The sequence below is a fragment of the Protopterus annectens genome, chromosome 10.part0 (assembly GCF_019279795.1).
Source record: "Protopterus annectens isolate FY-2018-M chromosome 10.part0, PAN1.0, whole genome shotgun sequence".
Lineage (NCBI taxonomy): Eukaryota > Metazoa > Chordata > Ceratodontiformes > Protopteridae > Protopterus > Protopterus annectens.
The window spans coordinates 52,197,280-52,222,622 of record NC_056744.1 but is presented as its reverse complement, the minus strand read 5'-3'; the positions used below and the strand labels follow the sequence as shown (position 1 = coordinate 52,222,622).

At 44.4% G+C, this 25,343-nt stretch overlaps 1 protein-coding gene across 1 annotated transcript in view; it reads left to right on the top strand.

Annotated features, from left to right (window-relative positions):
- The window catches only part of NARF (nuclear prelamin A recognition factor), a 700,547-nt gene extending 684,287 nt beyond the window's left edge, over positions 1-16,260 (top strand). Inside the window, exon 12 of the mRNA XM_044085012.1 lies at positions 15,275-16,260. Within this exon, the coding sequence (XP_043940947.1) occupies positions 15,275-15,516 (242 nt within the window). The 3' untranslated portion in view covers positions 15,517-16,260. The remainder of the gene's footprint in view (positions 1-15,274) is intronic.
- Positions 16,261-25,343: the final 9,083 nt, after the last annotated feature.

Here is a 25,343-nt window from a genome sequence, read left to right as displayed (position 1 = left end):
GGAGATGAGAGCGGTGCTTTTAACGTTGCAAGCCCTCAACGACTTTCTTCCCACGGGGACTATTGCAGTACAAACGGACAACATGTCCGTGGTCTGGTACATCAACAAGCAGGGCGGGACCAGGTCCTATCCGTTGTGTCGAAGCTCTCAGACTTTGGCAATGGGCAATCTCCTCTCATCGGTTTCTGATAGCAACGCACATCCCCGGCAGGTCCAACCTCTTGGAGGACAGGCTGAGCAGATCCATTCGGATGCCTCACGAGTGGTCTCTCAATCAATCTGTAGTGGATCAGATTTTTCTGAAGTGGGGCACACCTTGTTGCGATCTTTTTGCTACACCTCAAAACAACAAGTGCCCCGATTTTTTCACTCTCTTTCCCCTACCAGGCCAACCCCTGAGAGACTCTCTAACCCAGGATTGGCCCCGGGAACTTCTGTACGCTTTTCCTCCTTTTCCCTTGATTCCACAAGTCATTCAGAAAGCCACCGTTTTGAGGGCCAAGTTGATTCTCATTGCCCCTTACTGGCCTCGACAAATTTGGTTTCCGTCTCTGCATCGTCACCTCCTGGTGCAGCCCTGGCATCTGGACCCAGTTCCGGATCTCTTGATCCACCAGTCGGGTCAGCAGCACCGGGCCATTCATTCTCTCAACCTCACTGCTTGGTTGCTCCACTTCCTTCCCTAGCCAGGCTTCCGATGATCTCTGATTCTGTCAGAGACATCTTAGTGTCTTCTTTAAAGTCGTCCACCAGAACTGTTTATGCTAGCAAGTGGTGACGTTTTTCTATTTGGGCAAATTCCAGGAATATTGATCCCTTTACTGCTCCTGTGCATTCTGTTTTAGATTTCCTGGCTGAAGTTTTTCATTCAGGATCTTCTTCATCTACAGTTAAAGTTCAACTGGCTGCTATTTCCAAGTATCATGTTGGCTTGCATAATAATAACATTATGTCTCATAGATTATGCAAGGCCTTTCTGAGAGGAGTTTTTCTCCTAAAGCCGCCAATAAAGCATCCTCCTCCGCAATGGGATCTAAATTTAATGTTGGCATCCTTGATGCTACCTCCCTTCGAACCGTCTGCTTCATGTTCTTTGAAGTTATTGACCTGGAAAACTATATTCTTACTGGCTGTCACTTCAGCAAGAAGGGTTTCCGAGATCCAAGCTCTCTGCATTCGTTCCCCTTACTTGGTTTTTCATAAGGACAGGGTATCCTTAAGAACGAACCCGTCCTTTCTCCCCAAGGTTGTGTCTCAAACCAACATTAACCAATCCACATATCTACCAGTCTTTTTCCCAAACTATTCTGACAGAGCTGAACAAAAGCTTCATTTTTTGGATGTCCATCGTCAGCTCAGGTACTATTTGCATAGAATGAAACAATTCAGGAAATCGGACCAATTATTTGTCTCCTATGCAGAAAACAGGATAGATCTTCCAGTTTCTAAAGTGACCTTATCCAGATGGTTGTCTTCCACCATTTCTTATGTGTACTCTCTCAGGGGCAAGCAACTACCTTCTAAACTGAAAGCACACTCAACCAGGAGTCTATCCACTTCTGCAGCCTTTCAGGATAGACTACCCATTGATACCATTTGTGCAGCAGCTACTTGGGCCACTCCTCATACCTTTGTCTCTCATTACAAGTTAGACTTGGCCTCCAGAGACAGGGCCAGTTTTGGTTCCACAGTTCTCAAGAGTCTGTTCCATTGAGCCACCCGGGATACAGGTGCTAGGGACGCGGTCCCATCCAGCAAGAATGAAGGCGAGATTGACAACTTAACATTTAGAAGTTATGTACCTACCATAACGTTCCATGTTAGTTGTCTTCTCTCGCTTCTTTCTTCGTCCTCCCTCCTTCCCCCTGGCCTGGACAGATCTTGAAGAGTTCCTATCAGGTTGTTTCCTCCTGAGCCTTCATATGAGGACTCTTATTATGAACTTGGTTTTTCCTAATTATGTTAGGTTAGTCCTTAGCAGGGTAGGTTAGCTACCAAACGAGATCTGAGGTAGTTCCGCCTTGCATCATGGGATATAGGGTTGCCTCGAGCTGGTAAAAGGAGTTCTCAAGCTAAAGCAAGTGCCGAGTCGGAGCCTAACCATCCAGCAAGAAAGAAGGCGAGAGAAGACAACTAACATGGAACGTTATGGTAGGTACATAACTTCTAATTCTCAACATTCTTGAAAAAAAAAAACTACTAGTGTTTCTCCGAATCCCTCTCATGAAAAAAAGTTTAGGATCTTTTCTCTTAGTAATACAACCATAGAAGTCACTTCTAATAGTAAATTATTAGGGATGATAATCTTGAATTCAACCTGCATGTACAAGATTCAATAAAAAAATCAACAAAAACTAAGGATGCTTTACAGAGCTAAAAACTTTCCCACCAACGCAGCTAAAACTATATTTCCTACTACTTTATGATGCTGCCATCTTTACCTCCAGGCATCACAAAGCCCCTTTCAGAATTCACCATTGTATAGCACTAAAAAGACTAAATTATTTAGAACTACCCCATCAGCTAACATACACAGCTTCTCACCATGTATAAAATTATCGAACATCCATCTGCTTGTCAGGTATTAAATATCATTCTACCATCCTGTCATTACAATCCATTGACTAAAACCTCCTAATCTGCTGAGCATGGTCTACTCATTTTCTGTTGCTAAAGCCTAGGATGCATTAACTGTATCTTTAGGTTCAGTACCCTCACTCCAGTCCTTTAAAACCATTCTGAAAGACTTCCTAGCCAAAGTCTGTCTCTGTTCTTGTTCATCCCCAGGATAAACTGTTTCCCTAAATATGAACAAGTACCTATTCATAAGTTACACCTACTTACTCTCCCTTCTTCATTCACTTACTTACTTCAGTAAATTTCTCTCCATGTAAATATGCCATAACCCCATTTTTCTCCCACTTTATATTGTAGTTACTGGGTATTATAACATGCCTTTAATTTTTCTAAACTAGCTAAAATTTCTCTAAATATTAAATCATCAAATATGTTGTATCTGCTCTTAACCAATGATGTTAAGTTGTCTATCTCGCCTTCATTCTTGCTGGATGGGTTCGGAGCCGACCTCTGCCACTCTAAAAGCTCGAGAGTTGGTTCCACCGGCTCGAGGCTCCCCTTATATCCCACAATGCTAGGCGTGAGTTACCTCAGATCTCGTTTGCCGGTACAGCGATCGAGGTGTTTGGTTTCTACCGGCTTCTTGGTGAGTTATTGTAGAGTAAAATTTAGTCTACTTAAACCCCTTTAGTTTAATTTTTAACAGTTGTTTCCCTTAGTTTAGTGGATTTTGTCCCCTTTTCTCTTCTGTTATCACCCTTTTCCACAAGAACTCTTAAGTTCTTCCCTCGGGCCTTTGGGCCTTTTCCATCCCCTGGTGGTGTGTGTGTGTTTTCTCAAAGAATTTAAAACTTTGATAGTGTGTTTTATTTTTTGAGTTTAAACTTGTATAGGGTGTAATCAGTGTGTTTGACTGTGTGTGATTACACTTCCTTCTATAATGTCTAAAGATTCAAAGGTCTCAGGCTTCAAGAAGTGTGACTCGTGCTGTCAGAAAATGTCTCTGACAGACGGTCACACTTCTTGTGTCTACTGCCTGGGACCTTTACACCTGCAGGACTCCTGCGCTGTATGCCACGGCTTCAGCCCCAGGGTCCTGCAGGAAAGAAAAAACAAACTTATTTTGAGAGGTTTACTTAAGCCTGAGGGTTCCCTTACAGTTCCTTCGGGAAAGCCCTCCAAGGCTTCTAGGTCCTCGGCTCCAGCTTCTGAGCCGAGGCCTAAGGCTTCGAAACCTCCGTCTACATCGGCTCCGGCTGGAGCCGATGAGTCTCAGACTGCAGTTTCTGTGGGTTCCTCGGCTCCGGCTGGAGCCGAGGTATTGGAAATTCCTGTGTCGGTTCCGACCAGACCTTCGGAACCGACATCTAGAAAGAGGTCCAGGTCACCGTCCCTTGGCTCCGTTCATTTGGCTCCAGCATCTCCCCTGCTGTCTGAACGGAGCCATAGATCTCACTCCTCTAGGTCATCGAGGCTTTCGGACCATGACCTTCAGAGGGTAGTGAGTCGACTTCTCAAGTCCGAGGCACTGGCCCAAATGCTTCAGAGCCCGACTCATCAGTCGATGCCTGACCCTGTCCCTCATTATGTTCCTCCTCCGACTCCGTTGAGCTCGGAGCTGGGGCGTTTCGGAACCGAGACTGTGGTAGCATCGGAGCCGATACAAATGTCTTCGGCTCCATCGTTGGCTCCGATTTCTTCCTTAGAAGAATCTCGGCGCCGGACTTCCCTCGTTGGCTCCGAGGGGGTGAGTGGCATCGGACCCTTGTCCGACCCGCCTCCTCTCGGGCTTCGGCGCTGGTGAGTTCGGCTCCGACATCGCCTCGGAGCCATCACTGTCGTGCCGAGGAGGTTTTAGCTTTCGAGCGGGACCTCTGGCTCTGCCTGACAGGGGTGCGTTCGAGGTCATGCGGAGTGTGTTGGAACCTGGTTCAACTCCACAGTCTGCTCCGTCCGCCCCTCCCTCTTCGGTGCCTCAGGTCAAGTCGACTCACTCCCTCATCCCAGACCGCAGAGAGCCAGCTCCTCAGGAATCCCCTGTGGGGATCTCATCCTCTTCCGAGGCCTCTCCTGAATTGGCAGAAGAGCCCCCTCGGAAGAGAAAGTGTAAGAGGAAACACATAGACTCACCTGAGTCCGTCACCTCTGACATGGATTTAGAGGATTCCAAGGGTTCCCCCAGTTCCCCTTCTGAAGATGTCTCATTTGCAGACATTCTAGAAATCCTTAAGCAGAGGGGAAATTGGCCAGCCCTCAACCCTTCGGAGGATGAATCTGTGTACCTTGAGGCGTTTGGCTCTCGCCCTTCCACCTCCTGGGTGTCTCCCCCCTTTGACCCCCTCATGCAGGTGGTAGCAAAAAAGCCATGGACGGCTCCTGACTCAGTGGACCCCACCCCCAGGAGACCCTCAAAATTTATCACGGCACTAGCGGATAAACAATTTTTGACCAAGGGAGTTTCGGTGGATGCTATGGTGGTTGCTGCCGCCACTAAGAAGGAACTAGCTGATCCTTCAGTGCCTGTCCATCCACCTAACAAGGAATCTAGGTCTATGGACAGGTACGGGAAGCGGATGTTCTCATCAGCGACCTTTGCAATGCGTTCGCTGAACTACCTATGCCATTTTACTCGTCTTCAAAGAGACTTGATCAAAGAAGCGAGTGACATGTTGAAGGATCCTACAGCTGCGGGTTTTCAAGACAAGATGAACACTCAGCTGGCTACCCTGAACTCCATAGCTAACTCCTCCATGCGCGTCCTTTCGTATGCGGCTGATGGAGCGAGCAGGGCCGCAGGGACAGGTGTAGCCTTACGCAGGCATGCCTGGATGCGGCTATGCAACTTTGCGGACCCCTTTAAGACGTCTTTCACTAATTCCCCGTTCGATGGATCATCTCTTTTTGGTCCCCAAGTGAAAGAAACCTTGACTAGGTGCGAGACGGATGGCAAGACTCTTTCTGCCGTCGGAGTCCGTTTTTCTACTCCTTCTAGGCCTTACCCCAAAGGCCAGAAAAGTGGGAAAATGTGGTTCCGCAAGCAATCTCAAGGGACTACGCCTGACGCACAGAGTCGGTTCCCCGCCAGAGGCAGAGGGGGGAACAACAATGGTAGACGTCACCCTAGAGGCAGGGGGGGTCCGCAGAACCAGGGCAATCGAGAAGCCTTCTCTGATAAGCCCTTTCAACATCCCTGAGGTGTTGCCCGACTGCCCACCTTCGGAGGCAGTCGGGGGAAGATTGTCACTGTACCCAGAAGCCTGGCTATCCCTGACTCAAGACAAATGGGTACAGTCCATCATTTCCAAAGGCTATTCCATTCCCTTCGTTCGCGTTCCAAACCAATCAAAAAAATCCCTTCCAGATGTTCCACCCGCTCAAAGGGATCTTGCAGCTTTGGAAATTTCAAAGCTGCTTGCAAAAAGAGCAATTCAGCCAGTTCCAACAGACCAGCAAGGATCCGGAATCTACTCCAGGTTCTTTTTAGTTCCAAAGAAAACAGGGGACTGGAGACCAATTTTGGATCTCAGTATCTTGAACAAGTCGGTCAAGAAAACAAGATTTCGGATGGTCACGCTGCAGTCCATCCTTCCCCTTTTGGGAAAGGGAAACTGGATGTGCTCTATAGACCTTCAGGATGCGTACTATCACATAAAAATGAACAGACACTCCAGAAGATTCCTCCGCTTCAGGCTGGGAACCAGTCATTTTCAATTCAGGGCCCTGCCCTTTGGTCTCACCACTGCCCCCCGGGGTGTTTACCAAATGCATGGCAGTGGTAGCTTCTCACCTGAGACGTCAAGGATTCCAGGTGTTTCCATATTTGGACGACTGGCTCCTCACAGCTCCCACCAAGCATCTTCTTCTAATGGCCAGGGACTACACCTTTCGCATTTGTCAAAATTTAGGCATTTCAATAAATTGCGAAAAGTCTGTTTTGTCGCCTTGTCATACTATTACCTTCATAGGTGCAAATCTAGACACAGTCAACATGTCTGTGAGACTAACAGATCAGAGAGTAACAGACATACACAAACTGGTCTCGCTCCTCTTCAGCAGCAACAGAATCAAAGCCAGGTTAGTTCTGAAAGTGTTGGGGATTATGGCGGCTGCCATACCTCTGCTTCCATTAGCCAGATTCCACATGAGAATCCTTCAATGGATGCTCTTCACGCAATGGTCATACCAGCAACTTCCGATGTCCCACACCATTATGATTACGCAGACATGCAGGAATCATCTTCTGTGGTGGATGTCTTCCCCTCAGCTCTTATTGGGAAGACCCTTTGTCCCTTCCCCTCCGGTTGCTACTCTGACAACGGACGCCTCCCTGATCGGGTGGGGGGGGCATTATCAGGGCAGAACTGTCCAGGGCACATGGCAACCAGACGAATGCCACTTGCACATAAATGTTCTGGAGATGAGAGCAGTGCTTTTAGAGTTGCAAGCCCTTCAAGACTCTCTTCCCTTGGGAACGATAGCAGTCCAGACGGACAATATGTCTGTAGTGTGGTATATCAACAAACAAGGCGGAACCAGGTCCTACCCCCTGTGTCGAGAAGCACTCAGACTGTGGCAATGGGCGATTTCTTCTCAGCGGTTTCTGATAGCAACGCACATCCCCAGGAAGTCCAATCAAATTGCGGACAAATTGAGCAGAGCTATCCTCATGCCTCACGAGTGGTCTCTGAAAGACTCTGTTGTGAGAGAAATTTTTCTCAAGTGGGGTCAGCCTTGCTGCGACCTTTTTGCTACTCCCCAAAACAGCAAGTGCAGAGATTATTTCACCCTATTCCCTTTACCAGGCCAGCCCAGCAGAGACGCTCTAGTCCAAGTTTGGCCCCGGGGACTTCTGTGTGCATTTCCTCCCTTCCCACTAATCTCTCAAGTGATACAGAAAGCTATCGCTCAGAAGGCCTCGTTGATCCTCATTGCTCCTTACTGGCCTCGACAGGTTTGGTTCCCCTTTCTACATCATTTTCTGTTGGAGCGACCTTGGCATCTGGACCTAGTTCCAGATCTTTTGATCCATCAGTCGGGTCAGTTTCATCGCTCCCTTCCCTCTCTGAACCTCACTGCTTGGTTCCTCCAATTCCAACCTTAGCCAGGCTTCCTCAAATATCTCACTCTGTCCGAGATATTTTGATAGCTTCCCATAAATCTTCCACTCGGAAGGTTTATTTGAGTAAGTGGAAACGTTTCACCTATTGGGCTCAAGGAAAGGACATAGATCCTTTCACTGCTTCCATCCAAATGGTTCTTGATTTTCTAGCTGAACTCTTCCATGCAGGTTCATCTCCTTCTACTCTTAAAGTTCAATTGGCAGCTATTTCTAATTTTCATGTGGGCATTTCAGAGTCTGCTATCATGTCCCACAAGCTTTGTAAAGCCTTTTGAAGGGAGTTTTTCTACTCAGACCTCCTATAAGAAATCCTCCTCCTCCTTGGGACCTAAATTTAGTTCTTAGCTCTTTGATTCTTTCCCCTTCGAACCTGCAGCCTCCTGTTCGTTAAAATTCTTATCACGGAAGACACTTTGTCTAGTGGCTATTACATCAGCTAGAAGAGTTTCACTACTTCATGCACTCGGCTGTCGACCTCTTTATCTGTTGTTCCATAAGGACAGGGTATCTTTACTGAACCAACCCGTCTTTTTTACCTAAGATAGCCTCGGCGTCTAACCTAAATCAAAGCATTGACCTCCTGTGTTTTTTCCAGAATATTCTAACAGGTCTGAACAAAATTGCATTGGCTAGATGTTCATCGTCAGTTAAGGTACTATTTGGATAGAACCAAACAATTCAGAAAATCTGACCAGCTGTTTGTCTCTTATGCAGAAGGCAGAAAGGGACTTTCAGTTTCAAAGGTATCATTATCTAGATGGCTAACATCGCTGATTTCCCTTGTTTATGAAATTAGACACCAAAAGCTGCCTAACAAACCTAAAGCCCATTCTACCAGAGCTTTGGCTACTTCTATAGCCTTCCAAGACAGACTGCCTATTGACACCATTTGTGCAGCTGCTACTTGGGCTACTCCTCACACTTTCATTTCTCATTATAAATTGGATTTAGCTTCTAGGCATAGAGCTAACTTTGGTTCCACTGTTCTCAAGAGTCTGTTCCGTTAGGCCACCCAGGACAAGGTGCTAGGACGGTCCCATCCAGCAAGAATGAAGGCGAGATAGACAACTTAACATATAGAAGTTATGTTCTTACCATAACGTTCCATGTTAGTTGTCTTCTTCTCGCCTTCTTCTTGCCCACCCTCCTTCCCCCTGGCCTGGACAGACCTAGAGGAGTTTGATTGTGACCTCTTTTTCTACCACCTCTTTACTTTAGGTATATGCTCTATTGTGCATATTTCCTAGATCAGGATGTAGGTCACCCTTCTCTTCACCCGTGTTTATAGAGGTGGATTTTGTTTCTAGTTATTCTGCTACTATTATAAGCTGGGCCTAGCTTACAAACGAGATCTGAGGTAACTCACGCCTAGCATTGTGGGATATAAGGGGAGCCTCGAGCCGGTGGAACCAACTCTCGAGCTTTTAGAGTGGCCGAGTCGGAGCCGAGGTCGGCTCCGAACCCATCCAGCAAGAAGAAGGCGAGAAGAAGACAACTAACATGGAACGTTATGGTAAGAACATAACTTCTATTTTTCACATTGTTACCTCCTGAATTGGGCTAACCATTCCTTATAGAAAAAAAAAAACTGATGAAGGCTATGTAACTGTGAAGCTGAAACCGGTTTGTTCCTGCTTTTTTGCTTAGGGCATTTCTATAATAAAGGATTTATCTGGTGCCACTGTATGCTGGTCTCTTATTTTTTGGTTTGCTAACCATTCCTTACCCCAGGAAACCATATTTCTAGGTCATTTTAATATCAACTGGCTATCTTGTAGTAACAGTCATCCAGCCCAGCACCTAAACCTTCATGGTTTCTCCCAACTAATACAGTTAACCTACCCGGATAAATAAAAACTCTGACAAACATACTACTCTCGACTGGATATCAATAAAGACCCTCACTCATACTTAGCTGGCTGTCTGCCAGACAGCCTCAGTGCCACACTCCAACATTCCTTCCAAGACACCACTTAAATTGTGCTAAACCAGTCGTCTAAAGACAAATCCAAAATGGGGTAAACTTTAACCCTCTCTCCTTTATCTCGTCCCTTCAAAAATATGATTGGACCCCACTAAAGCACCTCAATCTGGATGAAGCCATTCACTTCTTCAATAGCACCTTCCTAAACACACATACCCTCATAAGAAATGCAAGTGTCAAAACACAGTACTCCCCTTGGCTACAAAAAAAGCACCAGGGCACTAATGAAAAATGAGGCCTGGGAGCAATGGCACTTAACAAAACCCCCCTCCTCTATTTAGTCATTCCTAGAGTTGTGCAACCAGGTCAAAAAGCAAATAAAAGAAGATAAAACCCAATATTATCACTGCCCTAAACTCCTCCCATCACAACCCTATGCAGTTCTGGTCCACAATGAACTCCATTCTCCACCCAGGTAAAGTAGTCCCCCCTCCCCCCACCTACCACTCCCCCCTTCCTCATTCTGTCTTTGACTAAACAACACAGCCCTCTATCCACCCTCCCTACATCAAAACCAAATACTCGGCCCACAGTCTTTTCTTATTCTTCAATACCTACCTCCTATATAAAAAAACTTCTTTTGAAACTTAAGCCTACAAAACTTGCAGCTGACAGTTTCCCCTCTGAATACCTAAAAATAGCAGCAGATGCCTTAGCTTATCCAGTCTCTGTCTTAATTGCTCCTTATCAGAAAGCTGTATCCCCGCACTGTGGAAAATATCCCACATCATTCCCCTCCATAAAGGTGGCTCCTCCACTGAACTTTCCAGTTACTGCCCTATAGCCATCCTTTCTCCACTTTCCAAGATACTTGAGAAATGCATCCATTCTCAAGTTGTAGACTACCTCTTAGCTAATAACCTTCTCTCCAGCACCCAGCATGGCTTCGGGCCATACCACAGCACTACTACCACCTTGCTGTCTTTCACTAATGCCAGCCTTCATTATAAAAATAATGGCCTGTTCTCCTCTGCTATATTTCTGGATCTATCCAAGGCTTTTCACATGGTCTCACACAGATTACTAATCTCTGTTCTCACTAACCTGTCCTTTTCCCAATCAGCAACTGATTGTTGGCGGCCAGTTAGATAGCTGTGAAACCAATCAGTTGTTTGGCATAATGACCTATCTCCTTGACTTCCTGTAACACTCGGTGTTCCCCAAGGCTCCATCCTTGGTCCCCTACTGTGCTCACTCTTCACCAATAATCTATTCAGAGATCAAGCATGCTTCTCTCATACAGTATGCAGATGACTCCACCCTCATCTGCTCAGCCCCAACTATACCTGAACTTCACAAGATCACACAAACCTTTTCATCTGTAGAAAACTGGCTATCTAATGCCAAGTTATTACTCAACCGGAGCAAGACTAAACTCCTTATCTTCTATCCCACTGAATCTAACCCAATTATCCCCCACTTTAATATTCGATCCAAAGACAATACCGTTATCTCCCCAACAGAACACACCAAACTACTTGGTGTTGAGACTGATAACAATTTCAGATTTGACACTCACATTTCTCTTGCCATAAAAAAGGTTCACAAAACAGTAGGTGCACAGAAGCAAACAATTCCTCACCAAGACAGCCAAATTTCTGCTGCCAATTCCAACCTAATCTCCACTTTACTCTATGCCTCTCCAATACTTACCTACCTTAGACAAACAGACCTAAACAAGCTGAAGGCTTGCTACAATAAAATTGCTAAGTTTGCCACTGGTGCATCTTATCACAGCCACCCTGTATCTCGCTTAGAGAACTTGACTGGCTTGAACTCCCTCAACTTCTTCATCTGAATCAACTCTCTCTTGCCCACAAGTTAATAAACCATCCTCTTAAAGTACCATCCCTTCAAAACTTTCTCCAGCCTACTTCTCCACTTGATCACTACGCTCCAGCAACATAAATCTACTTCTAGTGACCAAACCCAAGAACTCAGCGGGAGAAGCACTGTTCTCCTGCGTCATATCCAGATTATAAAACAATCTCCCCTCTCTATAACCACACTACCTTATTGCAATCACTTCAAGATTGCACTAAAAACTCACTTTAAAAGTCTCTGGTTATGCCCATGCACCAATCCCTTCTAGTAACCCTCCTTTTACCTCCCCTTCCTCTCCCGTCCCCTAGCCACCCTGCCTCACACTATCTGATCATTGCATTCCTTCCTCTGCAGGCTCTGGTTCACCCTTTACCCTCCCCTTCCCTCCTCACTCAATCTCTGACATGTTGTAACATGCTTAAACTACCTCACTTCATCTCCACTCCAAATGCATATCTAACTGATTTAAACCTAGCTTCCTGTCACTACCACGTATACTACTCAGTCTCCTCTCTTACTGCTCTATCTTCCCCTTCCATCCCATTAGCCCTTCTAGCTTGTTCCACCTTTGTGTGGAGCTTCTGCTGTATATCTGCTTGAATTTAGTGCAGTATTTGTATGTAAGATTTAGGTATATGAGTTTAGAACAGTATCTGTTTGAGCTTAGTACTATCTTTATATACAGCCTACCTTTATTCTTAGCCTCTAGCTAGATATTGCTGTATCTGTTCATTACTATGTTTCATATTGTATGTATAGCTAATGTTTGATGCAGTATGTATTATTTGCTATTGTATGTATATTCAATTGTTCTGCATGTACTCTGCTGCTCATTTATGGTTCTGTGGAGCTTTTCTCCCCGGGACTGCTGAAAAAGGACCTATGCCCAGTTGGAATTTTTCAGTAAACAACTGTAAATAAATAAACAAATGTTTCATTTAGTATAGTTTAAACTGCAACATAGGCTTCTGTCCATCATGTGTCAAGATTGCTACACTAACAGCCGCATCAGTCTTCTCTCTAGACAAGCTCTTCATGTATTCATGTTCCAAAGAGCACTGTTGTAATCTAAACCCTGTAATGGTGAGGCTCGGAGCTTCCTTCCCCTATGGTTCCCTATGGGAATAAGGCATTGTTTTTGCTTCTGAGTTAGACAGTGCGTACAGAAGTCCTGGAGCTCCTGCATCTTCTCATGGGGCAGCGTTGTGTATCACTTGGGCTCTTGCGTCTCTGTGAACCCAAAGTAGACCTAGTGCAGCATCCTTTTTAAATGCTATGGCTATCCCTCTTATGTAGCCATATTTTATTTGAAGTCTTCACAGAAGCCAGGCAGCACCTTCACTCTGCTGCTGCCACTGCCTTCCCCAGGATGACTTGTGCCCTGCACAAATTCCCTTTCAAAGACTAAAAGTGACTTCTCTTTGCTCATGAGATTAAGTCTGCATTCTCCATGCCTGCATCCAAGAACTGTACATCTGGTGAACAGTGGACCTCGGTGGGTCACTGGACTGGCAGGAAGTTATATTCCTTGGCCACGTTTGGACTTAGGACTCAAACTGTGAGTATTACCTATCCATGTTCCAAGGTATCCTGGTGGTGGAGGAGGCTGGTGACTGTAGACACATTTGAGGCTAGGATCAGGAAGGCTCTGTTCTTTACCCTGGAAGCTGTCTTGGCGGTACAATCCCTGGTGTTTATTGCTGATGGATACCCTGCCAAAGGTAATAGGCATAGGAGTATGCCTACATCTTTCAGCCTGCCTGCATTTCTTTTGAGGAATTTAAAGGGCAGTCTGTTACTAGAGTCTCCTCTTCAGGCAAAGGGTTAAACCCTTGTTTGATATGTTTTTAGTTACTGGGCAGTGCTCCAGTAACTTCTGTGGTTTTCCTTCTCACTGTGTGTTATCTTGTTTGTCTGAGAAGCAGTCCTGCTTGTGCCTTAGGAGCTGGGTCAAATGGAAGGTTCCCTATTAGAAGACCGAAGACACATTCTTTCGAATGCGTCCTGGTCGAATTCAAAAGCCTGAAACGGCAAAATATCGAAGCGGCTTTTAAGTGAATTCTTTCCCTGAGAAAGAATTCGCTTGGCCGCTTCTTTACTTTGCCATTTTTGGCAATGTACCACAATCTCTGAGTTGGTAATGTTTAAAATATTTTTTTGTTGTTGTTACAGTGTTTTTTTTTCCGTAGGAAAAACATCGCTGTTTTGACCGTTCTAAATTGTAAGCTTTCGCTTACATAGCGTCGATTAATCACTGTTCACTTTTTTAAGCTTTTGGTGATCTAATATAGACCCAAATGGAATGCTGCTTGTTGTGGTGCAAATTATTAGCATTCAGGTTTTTTGTAGACTTCTGGTCTAGTTCCCCCGGGTGGAAGAGTGGCTGTCCAAGGTCCCAAGTGCTAAGCAGTGTGTGTGTGGGGGGATATGTTGTCTGTGTCTCCCCTGCTGCAGTAGTATGTCACTGTTGAGCAGGTTCACATGGACGAAGTAAGGAGTGGGCCCAGGCACCACCACCTGTGGAGTCCAGTGTACCTTTTCCACTTCCTTTCATGGCTTGGGACCCCCTTCTCTTGTTTTCTGGAATTTCAGTGTTCCTTACCTCCCTTCTCCTCCGAGAAGTGGTTAGGACTTTTGCATCATTTGAAGGGTTGGTGTAGGTGAGCTGCTGAAATTGACATGTTTGTCTCCAGACTTGAGCCCTCTGTCGTAGGTGCAATACAAGGCAAGCAACCATGAGGCGTCCATAAGATACCCAGTCATAAATATTTTTTTGTGTGTGTTATTTTTTAAGATTGTAAAATTGTTATTAAATGTTTTGGTAAGAATTTGGAGCTTTTCTCCCCAGGTCTCCTCTGAAAATGGGCAACTACCCAGTCAGACTTTGAGTAATCAAATGTCAGTAAAATAAATGTGATGTGTAATTTGCTGCTTTAAATTTAAATTGTATATGGCTTGATGGCTTGATATTTAAACATTTGTTAAGGCACTGATTGTGTGAAAGATTGTGTATTTTACTTTTGCAATAAAGTTCTGTGGTTACCTTTGAGCTGGTTTCCATTTTTGTTATTTAGCTAAAAAATATCACACAGAACTTTGAATCCGATAGCTGTTCCTGCAAAGTTATTTGAATTCTTTTTTTGAAGAACTGTTTTCTCAGCAATGACTGGTGAATCTGTTTTCAACCTAAAAGAAAACACCATGGGTAAAATTTAGAAATTCCAGTGTCTCAACAGCCCTGTTTTAAAACAGGATTTTCTGCTTTTCTGTGCAGGATCCAAGTCAGGGGTCAGATAACTTCTCACCATTTTCTGTATTTTTTGTTCGTTGTAAAGAATCTATCAGCATTTAGTTGTCTTCCTTTATTAAGAAATATTTAATACATTGGCTTCCACTCCTTTTCATGACTTAAGTGGTCATGTCTTCCTCATTTTCAGTTTGTACTGTTCTTGACTCCATTACATAAAAATACAGTTAAAGATCTTTTAAAATATAACTTGCATGTACAGTTACATATATTCTGAACAATTTGGTAGTAAGTCTACTAAAACAAGTTTTTTGCATGTTTAAATGATTTTTGAATACAAAATACATATTATTTTGTTTACTGGTGTAGTGCTCAGAAATTGTTGGTATTTCTTTTGGTATAATTAAATTTTTGGCCTCCTTTCCTTGTTTGATGTAACTTAGGTTGTTGTGCAAGGGAAAAGGCCTTTGTGCCCAAAATATGTTTGATTAGAAAAAGCTAATTTTGTCTTCTTTTTTTTAAGGCTGCTTAAATGGAAAAGGCCAGACTCAGACTGAAGAGGGCAAAGCTGACAAGGAACTGTTGCCTAGAATGGAAGAGGTCTATACCAGTCTTCCCATACGTCTTCCAGAAGCTAATGTGCACGTACAGAAGCTGTATCAGGACTGGCTGGAAGGTATAGGCTCCCAGAAAGCGCAAGAAAGATTGCACACAGGGCATGATGCCACAGTTTCAAGTACAAGCAGTTTTGATTTCAAATGGTAGCAGATCCACTTCTCAGGAGCAGGATCTTGTTTTAAGTTTGCTTTTGCACCTCGGAGCACTCGCTCATATGGGAATATCCTATGCAATTACGCAAAGAAAAACTGGCATCTGTTTACTCTCCACACACTTCTAATTTCTTTGACAAAAATTGGATGAAAACATGCATACACTGCAGTCATTTTCCTTTGTAGTTTCTACTCAGTATTGACTCATGATAATTTATTTTTGCAAAGTACTGCTGTTACTTCAAAAATGTGAGTGAATACCGTCCTTGGAATGAACGTCTCAGGATTATTAGGATTATCAAAACTATCATCAACACAGAGATTAGTAAAGTTTATAAAGTAGAAATGTCTAAGACAGATGAATGTAGAGTAAATCGAATTTTAATTGCAAATCCACTGAGAACATTATCTTCACTGTGGAAACATTTTTAGTAAAATGTTAATCAATCATCTGTTGTTCTCTTGAAGATCTACCAACTCTTCAAGTCTTCATGCTGATTATCCAGATAACTGAAATGGACATTTTCCGGAGACCAGATATATAATAAAAATATTAGTAATATATTCCTCTTGTAAAACTGTTGTCCAAAGGGCTGAGATCAACTGGAACATTCTCATAGATGAATTGACAAGAATGTGAAGCTTAGCACACTTATGTCTACAGAATGTTTGTGTTATCTTTATCTCTAACATTTTTATAAACCTAATTAATTCCTGTAAATGAAGAGTATGAACTTTATTTAGTTTTTGTGGTCATTGTTTAAGAAGCACTTAAAAGATACTAAGGTCCATTGTGATTTATGGTTAAAAAGGAAGTGTGACTTCACATGGTATGAATGCCTTTGCATTTTGTCCTCGCAGTGGCTTGTTCAATTGTTAGGCATTATGGTTCATGGTTATAAGTGTGTATAATTTCTGGATCCCCATTATGAAAAGTATTGCGCGCACAGTTTCTTGAGCTTTGTCATTGCATTAAAGGGCTCACTGTATTTGGTAACAGCTGAAAAGTCCTTGCATAATTGCTCAGGGGCATATACACCTTCCATTAACCCCTTGGTGTCAGTCTGAGGAGCATGCCTAGCCCCATAACTCCTGTTTCTTGCTACTCACATATTTAGACTTTGAAACTTTTAGCATTCAGTGCTGAAGAAACCTGAACCTTCAGACTGCCTCGGTGGTCTTTAGAGTAACAGAGACCAACACTTGCATTATTGCTATGTCTGAGGGAAGCAGCTGTGTACTGGGATTCAGCTTGCCAAAAAGGTATGTTATGTGCAAGAAGATAGATGCCCATCACTTTGCAAGCAGGAGGGCAAGTTTGGAGGGTAGCCAATACAAGATCAGCAGCGAAATCCCTCATGTTGTCCTAGGCAGGATTGAGAAAGTGAGGGAGTACAAAGCATTGTCAGCAGTCTCTTCTATCAACAATAGTACATGTCCGCTGGCTGCAAGCAGTTCTTTTGCTAAAGGATTGCTTTAATACCTGTCATCAACAGGAAATCTGTCTTTACTTGCTACTAACCAGAGAAGTACCTCGCTGGATTTGAACTTCACACCTCTGTTCATGGAGTACATAGATGGTCAGCCAACATTTTAAGTAAACTATTTGCCAGTGGATGCAAATTATGCACTTGGATGCAGGGAGACCTCTCCAGTCTCCTTTCCTTAACCCCTGCATTACTGATGAGAGTTGAAGAGAGTTCTGCTGGTCTGCACTATGCACCATTTCTCATGTTGAAGGGGCATTTGTTCACCCCTTCTTACACACTTATCCCTCATTTCATGCTCAAGGGCCAGTCAACCATGTTTCACTTTCTGCAGGTCAGATCAAAGTACATATCTTAATTTCCAGTGAGTTATCTTGAGTGGTGGTATCAGAGAGTATGAGATTCTTGTCTCTGGGAGATGGTGATAATGACAGGTCTTCCTCCTCCTAGCTCCTGTGTAAATGACTTCTTTTGGAGAATTTCTCAGGTTGATGTGGCCCTCTTTTTACAAGCTTGTAGTTTCTTTGCCTTCATGGAGACCAGAATCAGTATTAACAAAGAATAAGTCGGACCCATGAGGTCATATCCCCTCCCCACTATGGAGTTCATTCTCGCAGTTAATCACTATGGTTATGCCCTTCATTTCTTAAAAAAAGGCAGATACCCTCTTTAAACTCCCTTACTTAGAAAGGCTGTTCTTTCCTACCATCCTTTGACATGTCAAAATGGCTCCTTTGGGGGCTTTTATGTACTCTTGTATAATATTGATTGTGTTATTACTTTGGCTGCAGTGACAGCATCTGTAGTGTATATCCACTAAATGAGAGCAGCTTAGTCTCTCATTTTGTGAGGAAGAGCTGAGGCAGGCTGTCCTGGGTGCTCTTTTCCAAAGTACATTTGTGGTTGAGCAAGCTTCTCCCTGTAAAACAGGTAGGAAGCATTGATCACAATAACAGATGTCTATAATGCCCACCTCTAGTGACCCCCTCCCCTTCTCTTCTAACCCAGCAGCCAAAGAAGATACTGTCTTGTAGATTGAAAGGGAGAATAAGATTACTTGTCCCCTCTACCCCCAACCCTGCTAATTCTCCCAGGAGACAGGCTACACAGAAGGGTGTCAGCAACATTCTTGGTGATCCTATATGGCTTAGACTGCAAATCAGCTGTCTGTTTGGTCCAGCTTAGTGGACCTTTACCAAAGGTAATGTGTTCTGAATGTTGGCTTGTATAGCAACATTTTAGAGTCCTTATGATGTCTGTCAACAAGAGCTTCCTTAAAATATTAGTTCTTTGCAGAGTTCCTGAAACAGTCCAGACTGTACTGCTCGAAAGGGCTATAGAACCTTTTTGTCTTTGCACAGAAGAGTCTTTATTCCTGTATCTTTGCCCATTCCAAAATAGAAAGGTGGCTTCCCATTTTATTCTGGATATCTGCAGTGTGAACAGACATACCACATACTCCATATTTCATGTGGTGACACTTTGGGGGTCATGCTGCTGCTGCCACACAGTTCCTCGATGGCAGTGCTAGACCTGACGGAACACTTGCTGGCAGAACTCTGGGAACTCTGCAAGAGAAATGTACAGTCCAGACTGAATCAGCACCATTTTTAGTACAGGTTACTTTCTGCTTTTTAGCCTGTTGTCTGCCTTGAGTGTTCAAGATGCAGCCTTGATGATGGTGGACTTGCAAAAAAGTCTCTTGTGTTTCCCTGGTATGGCACACGACTTCTTATGGCCCATGTGAGGAACCTCCAGAAGTTAACCTTTCATAAGATGTGCCATAGTTGCAGACCCTGGAAGTCGCCACATTTGCAGATAATAGTTTTCATGAGTGTGGAGTTGGAAACTTTTCATTCTGCTTGTTCCTGCCAGTGAAAGAATTGTTACAGCTTATTTTCTGCTGTGCCTTTAAGTTCTAATGGAAGACACTGTCTACACTGTCCAGCTGGCCACTATTTAGATGTCATCACACCATCCTGGTTCTTGACCTGGTGACAGACCCTTGCAGTGTGCTCTTCACCAGTCACATTGCAGGGTTTCCATTCTTTTCTCCAAGCCAGTCACAAGTATTGACAATAGAAGCCTCATTGGGTGGATGGGAATCCTATGTGACAGTCTTCCAGCATCTGGGACATGGAGAAACTCCAAGGAGATGGTTATACTTCAACCTGCTGAAGCTGAGGGTTTTATTTCTCATCTTTCATGCTCTTGGAAGAGAAAGTTGGGACTGATGTCCCTCCTTCGTGTGTCCTGTCCAGATTGTGGTGTGATATGTAAACAAGAGAGTATGGTGTACTTGAACTCCTTGAAGGAAGTAGTGTAACAGTGAACTATTGTCTTAGGACATCTCCCTCTCAGCCATTCACACCCTGAGGAATTGAATATATTAAACAGACTCACTCAACCACATTCCCATTCCTCCCTAAAACTTTGGTTAATGGATGCGTAGCCTGGTCAAGTTCTTCCAGAAGTTATTTACCCCAGAGACTGACCTTTTCATAACAAAAATGAATGCAACTTTGCCTCACTTCTCAGGATGTATGCTATTTTATCTTATCCCTCAACTGCTGACATGATTAAAAAGTGTGTGTGTGTGTGTGTGTGTGTGTGTGTGTGTGTGTGTGTGTGTGTGTGTGTGTGTGTGTGTGTGTGTGCTCGCACTGGACCTTCCAATGGAGGTCTAGGAAGTGGTAGATGCTGCTACTGAACCTTTGATTAGACAGGCCTGTTCCATTAACACTTGCTTCATAGAAACAGTAGAATACCCCGTTGCACTAATTTGTTGAGTTTATAAGTGGGTCTCACTTCTGTCATCCATATATTTTTTACTATGGGCTATAGTTATTCCTCAACCAAGATGCACACTTCTGATGTCTGGTCTCATCCTGGTCTTGTATGTGGTACAACTGTGGCAGTTGTCAGGCAGTTCTGGAAAGTATTCTTGCATAGTCTTTTGTTGATGAATCCTCTTCCTCCCATGACCTTGGAATTTATGGTTGACAGAAGTGCTTAGCCATCTGTAAAAGGACCAGGGTACAGCATATTTAAAGTTCATTTCTTGGAAGACGCTATTGTTGTTTACCATTGTTTCCATAAATATGATTTTGGAGCTACAGGCCTTTGGTGCAAGAAACTGTACCTGGTCTTCCACAAGGATCAAGTGTACCTCATGAATGAACCATAATGTACCATTGAGATGCCTCCTTGATGGGTTCTGCAGTTGGATTTATCCTTATTACCATTCAGCATTCATTGTTTAAACAAAAGATCATGTGGCCAGAGTCTGATATATAGCATTTGTGGCATGAGTTGATATCATAAGCATGCTGATCACCCCAACCCCCTCAGTTCTATTTTTGCCACTTTTACAGTTTGGATCTTGGTCCTTGCCCTTTGTTTTCTCAATGTGAAATTCTGAATTTGAAAAGAGTGGTAAGAAAAGGCTTCTGGGATTTGTGGGAGAAGACTTCCTTTCTGTTACCAACAGGGGTGACAGAGTGTTGCCAGGTTGTATTCTAGACATTGATCTATATGGTTTAGGACCCGTCAGGTTTCCAAAAAGTAAAAATAATCGCAGAATACTAGTGGTTCAGTTTTGCTCTAGTCCTGAATTTCTGTGGGAGATTTGAGATCTGGGAGAGGTGCACCTACTAGCTGTCACCCAAAAGGGTGCATTCCGGGTTGTTTGCACTACTCCTGTTTATTGGCTTGGTACTCTGTCTTCCCAGCCTAATCTTAGAGAGTTTTCACTTGTATTCTCTGGTTGCATATCAGGGGTACTTGAGACTATGGCATCTTTCCCAGGGCTGCTTCCCTATGCTTATCTGGACTGGTCAGCTGTTACCATGGAGGAGTCACAAGATGGGTCTGAGCTGGTGTCTGCATCCCAGGAGCAAAAGATTGGGTGATTGTTCAGGTCTTTGTGGGACATAGTTCACCTGTAGAAATTGCTGTAGGATGTCAACTGTTGACCAAACATAGGCTTCTGTCCATCATGTGTCAAGATTGCTGCACTTAGCCGCATCAGTCTCCTCTCTAGACAAGCTCTTCATGTATTCATGTTGCAGAGAACACTGTTGTAATCTAAACCCATAGTGGTGAGGCTCAGAGCTTCCTTCCCATATGGTTCCCTATGGGAATAAGGCATCGTTGTGTTGGCATCTGAGTTAGACAATGCTTAGAAGTCCTGGAGCTCCTGCATCTTCTCATGGAACAGCATTTCCCATAAGGGAGATTGTGTATCACTTGGGCTCTTGCCTCTGTGTGAACCCAGAGTAGACCTAGTGCAGCATCCTTTCTAAATGCTATGGCTATCCCTCTTATGTAGCCATATTTTATTTCAAGTCTTCACAGAAGCCAGGCAGCACCTTCACTCTGCTGCTGCCACTGCCTTCCCCAGGATGACTTGTGCCCTGCACACATTCCCTTTCAAAGCCTAAAAGTGACTTTTCTTTGCTCATGAACGAAAGTCTGCATTCTCAAAGCCTGGATCCAAGAACTGTACATCTGATGGACAGTGTGACCTTGGCAGGTCACTGGACTGGCAGGAAGTTATATTCCTTGGGCACGTTTGGACTTAGGACTCAAACTGTGAGTATAATCTATCCCTGTTCCAAGGTGTCCTGGTGGTGGGGGAGGCTGGTGACTGTAGACACATTTGAAGCTAGGATCAGGAAGGATCTGTTCTTTACCCTGGAAGCTGTCTTGGCTGTACAACCCCCGGTTTTCATTGTTGATGGATACCCTGCCAGAGGTGATAGGCACAGGAGTATGCCTACATCTTTCAGCCTACCTGTATGTATTTCTCCTGAAGAATTTCAAGGCAGCCTGCTACTAGAGTCTCCTCTTCAGGCAAAGGGTTAAACCCTTGTTTGATGTGTTTTTAGTTATTGGGCAGTGCTCCAGTAACTTCTGTGGTTTTCCGTCTTATTGTGTGTTATCTTATTTGTCTGAGAAGAAGCAGTGCTGGTTGTGCCTTAGGAGCTGGGTCAAATGGAATGCTACCTGTTGTGGTCCAAATTATTAGCAATCAGTTTTTTTGTAGACTTCTGGACTAGATGTTCATCGTGCATACAGCTGCAGTAATCACAGATGGGTTTTCAGCCGTCAGGCGGTCCCTCGGTCGGCCGAATTCCAAAGTCTTGGTCCGGCGTCGGTTGTCGTCGCTTACTCTTCTGACGTCAGTGAGGCCAGAGTATATAAGACACAGCCGACGCCATGTTCTTCAGTCTTTTTTGCCGCGCGGTGCCCGAAGCAGAAGCAGTTCGCAAGTGCCGGTCGGCCAGCTCCTGAATTACGAAAAAATTGGAAACCGAAGTCTTCATTAAAGCTAAGTACCCCGTTGGGGAATCTTTTCTTGCCTCAGACCGATGTCAGAAAAAGTTAATAATTGTATTTCTTGTGGGAAGCAAATACCGCATAAGGATTTCCATTCCCTTTGCATACCTTGTTTGGGCCCAGACCACGACGTCTCGGGCTGTCGCTTTTGCGCTACCTTCAATAAACGCACTATTAAGCGTCGGGCGGAGTTCGCCCAACACTACTTTGCTAAAGCTTTTGATTACAAAATGTCGTCGGACACTCCGACTACCGCTTTGCCCAAAAAACGCAAGGAAAAGGACCGACACGAGAGGCCCGCTGTCCCCGCCGACACCACGCCAAAACAGGCTACACGTGGTCCGGTTCTCAGCGAGAAGCCTTTGCTGTCCCCGACTACCGACGACACTCCTTTGGCAGTGTCTTCTGTACCCGAGACCGCTGGGTCCTCGGCCCTTTCCCAGACTACTACCGAAGCCCCTGCTAATGTAGAGCCTACTAATGTGGACAGGTCCACCTCCACCCATGGTGTATTTAGGCCCTCATCTTCTTTTTCAATTAAGGCCTTTACTAAATCCAAAGCAGCCAGGCATCCCACGAGACCTGTTGCACAGGGCCCATCTTCAGGACCCATGCCTAAAAAGCAGATGCTAAAAATGGCTGAGGATTTAATTACTCTTATCAGAGGTTCTCATCCCCCTCCTGACAAGAGACCCAAAGTGGAGGAAGATTCTCCCTCTTCTGATCAGGGATCCATTTTATCAGAACATTCTGATGCAGAGGAACACTCTTATTCTCCTTTTGAGGATTCGGATGCAGAACAGTCCATTCCTTCGTATCCCTCCTGAGGATTTTTCCTTTGGGGAAACCTTGCACACCTTGAGGGAACACTTCCATTGGGAAGGCCAAGACTTTTCAGATTCCAAGAAAAGACTTAGGGAATTTCTTTGGTTACCTCAACACAGACCTCTGGCTATACCCCCTGTTTTGGACATACTGGATGATGTCTATTTGGAGGCTTGCCTTAACCCTGATTCTCTGCCCCCTGCACCAGTCAAACCTGATAGGTATTACAGAGTACCCAGCTCTCACCAATTTCTCTTCAAAAGCCATAATGCTGACCCTGAAACCATTTCACAAGGCCCCGAGGGATTGAAGGCCTCCACTGCCAAGAATCTACTTCCTGCAGAAAGGGAATCCAGATCTTTAGAAAGGTGGGGTAAAAAGGTATATACCTCGGCCACCCTAGCCATGAGGGCCTTAAACTGTCAGTTTCATATGATTAAATATCAACAGTACCTGTTATCACAATTAAGGAACAAAATGTCTCAACCTGAACAACCAGATTTAAAAGAGTTACAGGATATGATGCATAGTGCGGAGCAAGTGGGTAAACACACCTTACAATGTGGTTACGATGCCCTAGAGGCTTCCAGTAGAGCAGCTGCTACAGGATCAGTCATCCACAGACATGCCTGGCTTAGGGAACAAAATTTGCCTGATCATGTGAAGGCTAAACTTCTTGATGCTCCTTTACAAAAGGATGTACTATTTGGTACTAATGCTGAGGAGATACTACGGAAAATGGAAGAAAAAGCCAAATCTATGCAAACTGTCAAAGCTTTCTTACAGGTCCAACCACCACGCTTTTAGCAGGAATTGGCCCTCAAAAACTGGTCCTTTCCAGCCACTGACAAGCCCCAAAGAGGTAGATACAGGCACAAGGGGCAGAGGGCAATCACAAGGATCATATAGAGGCAGACAATGGCAAACTCCAGCACCAAGAGGTGGTGAAGACAGTGCACAACAATACAGGAAGCAAACCCAATGACTCCTCATTTCCATGCCAAGCAAGTTTCAGCTGGCAGCACCTTTGGGAGGGAAACTAGCATTATTTGCAAGCAATTGGCATATTGTCACAACAGACAAATGGATACTGGACATTATAAACAGAGGCTACAAATTTCAATTTCACACTCTTCCAAAAATGAGAGGCATGCCAAACCTGCCACAAAATCAAAGGGCAGAGGCACAACTGCAAATTTCAAAGCTCATAAACATGAAAGCTATTCAAAAGGACCTACGCACCAACAAGGTCAAGGTTTTTATTCAAGACTTTTTTTGGTACCAAGGAAAGGAACCGACTGGAGACCCATTTTGGACTTATCCATCCTAAACACATTTCTACTGCACAAAATTCAAGATGCTCACATTACAGCAACTTCTTCCCATGCTGGGCAAGGAGTTTTGGCTGGTAACATTGGACCTCAAGGAGGCATACCTGCATGTCCCAATCAGACAAAGCTGCAGAAGATACCTCAGATTTCTTGCAGGTTCAATCCACTATCAATTCTCTGCATTGCCCTTTGGCTTATCTACTGCGCCCAGAGTATTCACAAAGTGCCTGGCATCAGTGATCGCCTACTGCAGACTTCAAGGGATACAAATTTACCCTTATCTGGACGACTGCCTGATCCAAGCGGACAGCAAACACATACTTCTGGAACATCTGGCATATGTGACACGGTTACTGCTTTCTCTGGGATATACAATCAACAAAGAGAAATCAAGGCTAACACCATCTCGGAAAATAACCTTCCTGGGTGCCAACTTGGACACAAACACCCAGATGGCATATCTTACGCCAGAAAAACAGGGGCAACTATCTCAGTACTTCAAAACACTAGAAAAAAGTACCAGGCTTACTGCAAGGAAAATCCTGCAGGCTCTGGGATTCATGGCATCTTGCATTCTTCTAATCCCATGTGCAAAGCTGCATATGAGGAAATTGCAATGGTACCTAAAAAATCTATGGTCTCAACACAGTCACAGTTTGGAAGCAATTATACCAATAATTCCATGTTTGCAAAAGGAATTTCTATGGTGGGCCCAAGCATGTCAAGTAAACACAGGCCTTCCATTCTGCAAGCCTCAAGCAAAACAAGTCATAACCACAGACGCCTCAGATTACGCCTGGGAGGCGCACATGAAGGACAGGTGCATTCAGGGCAGATGG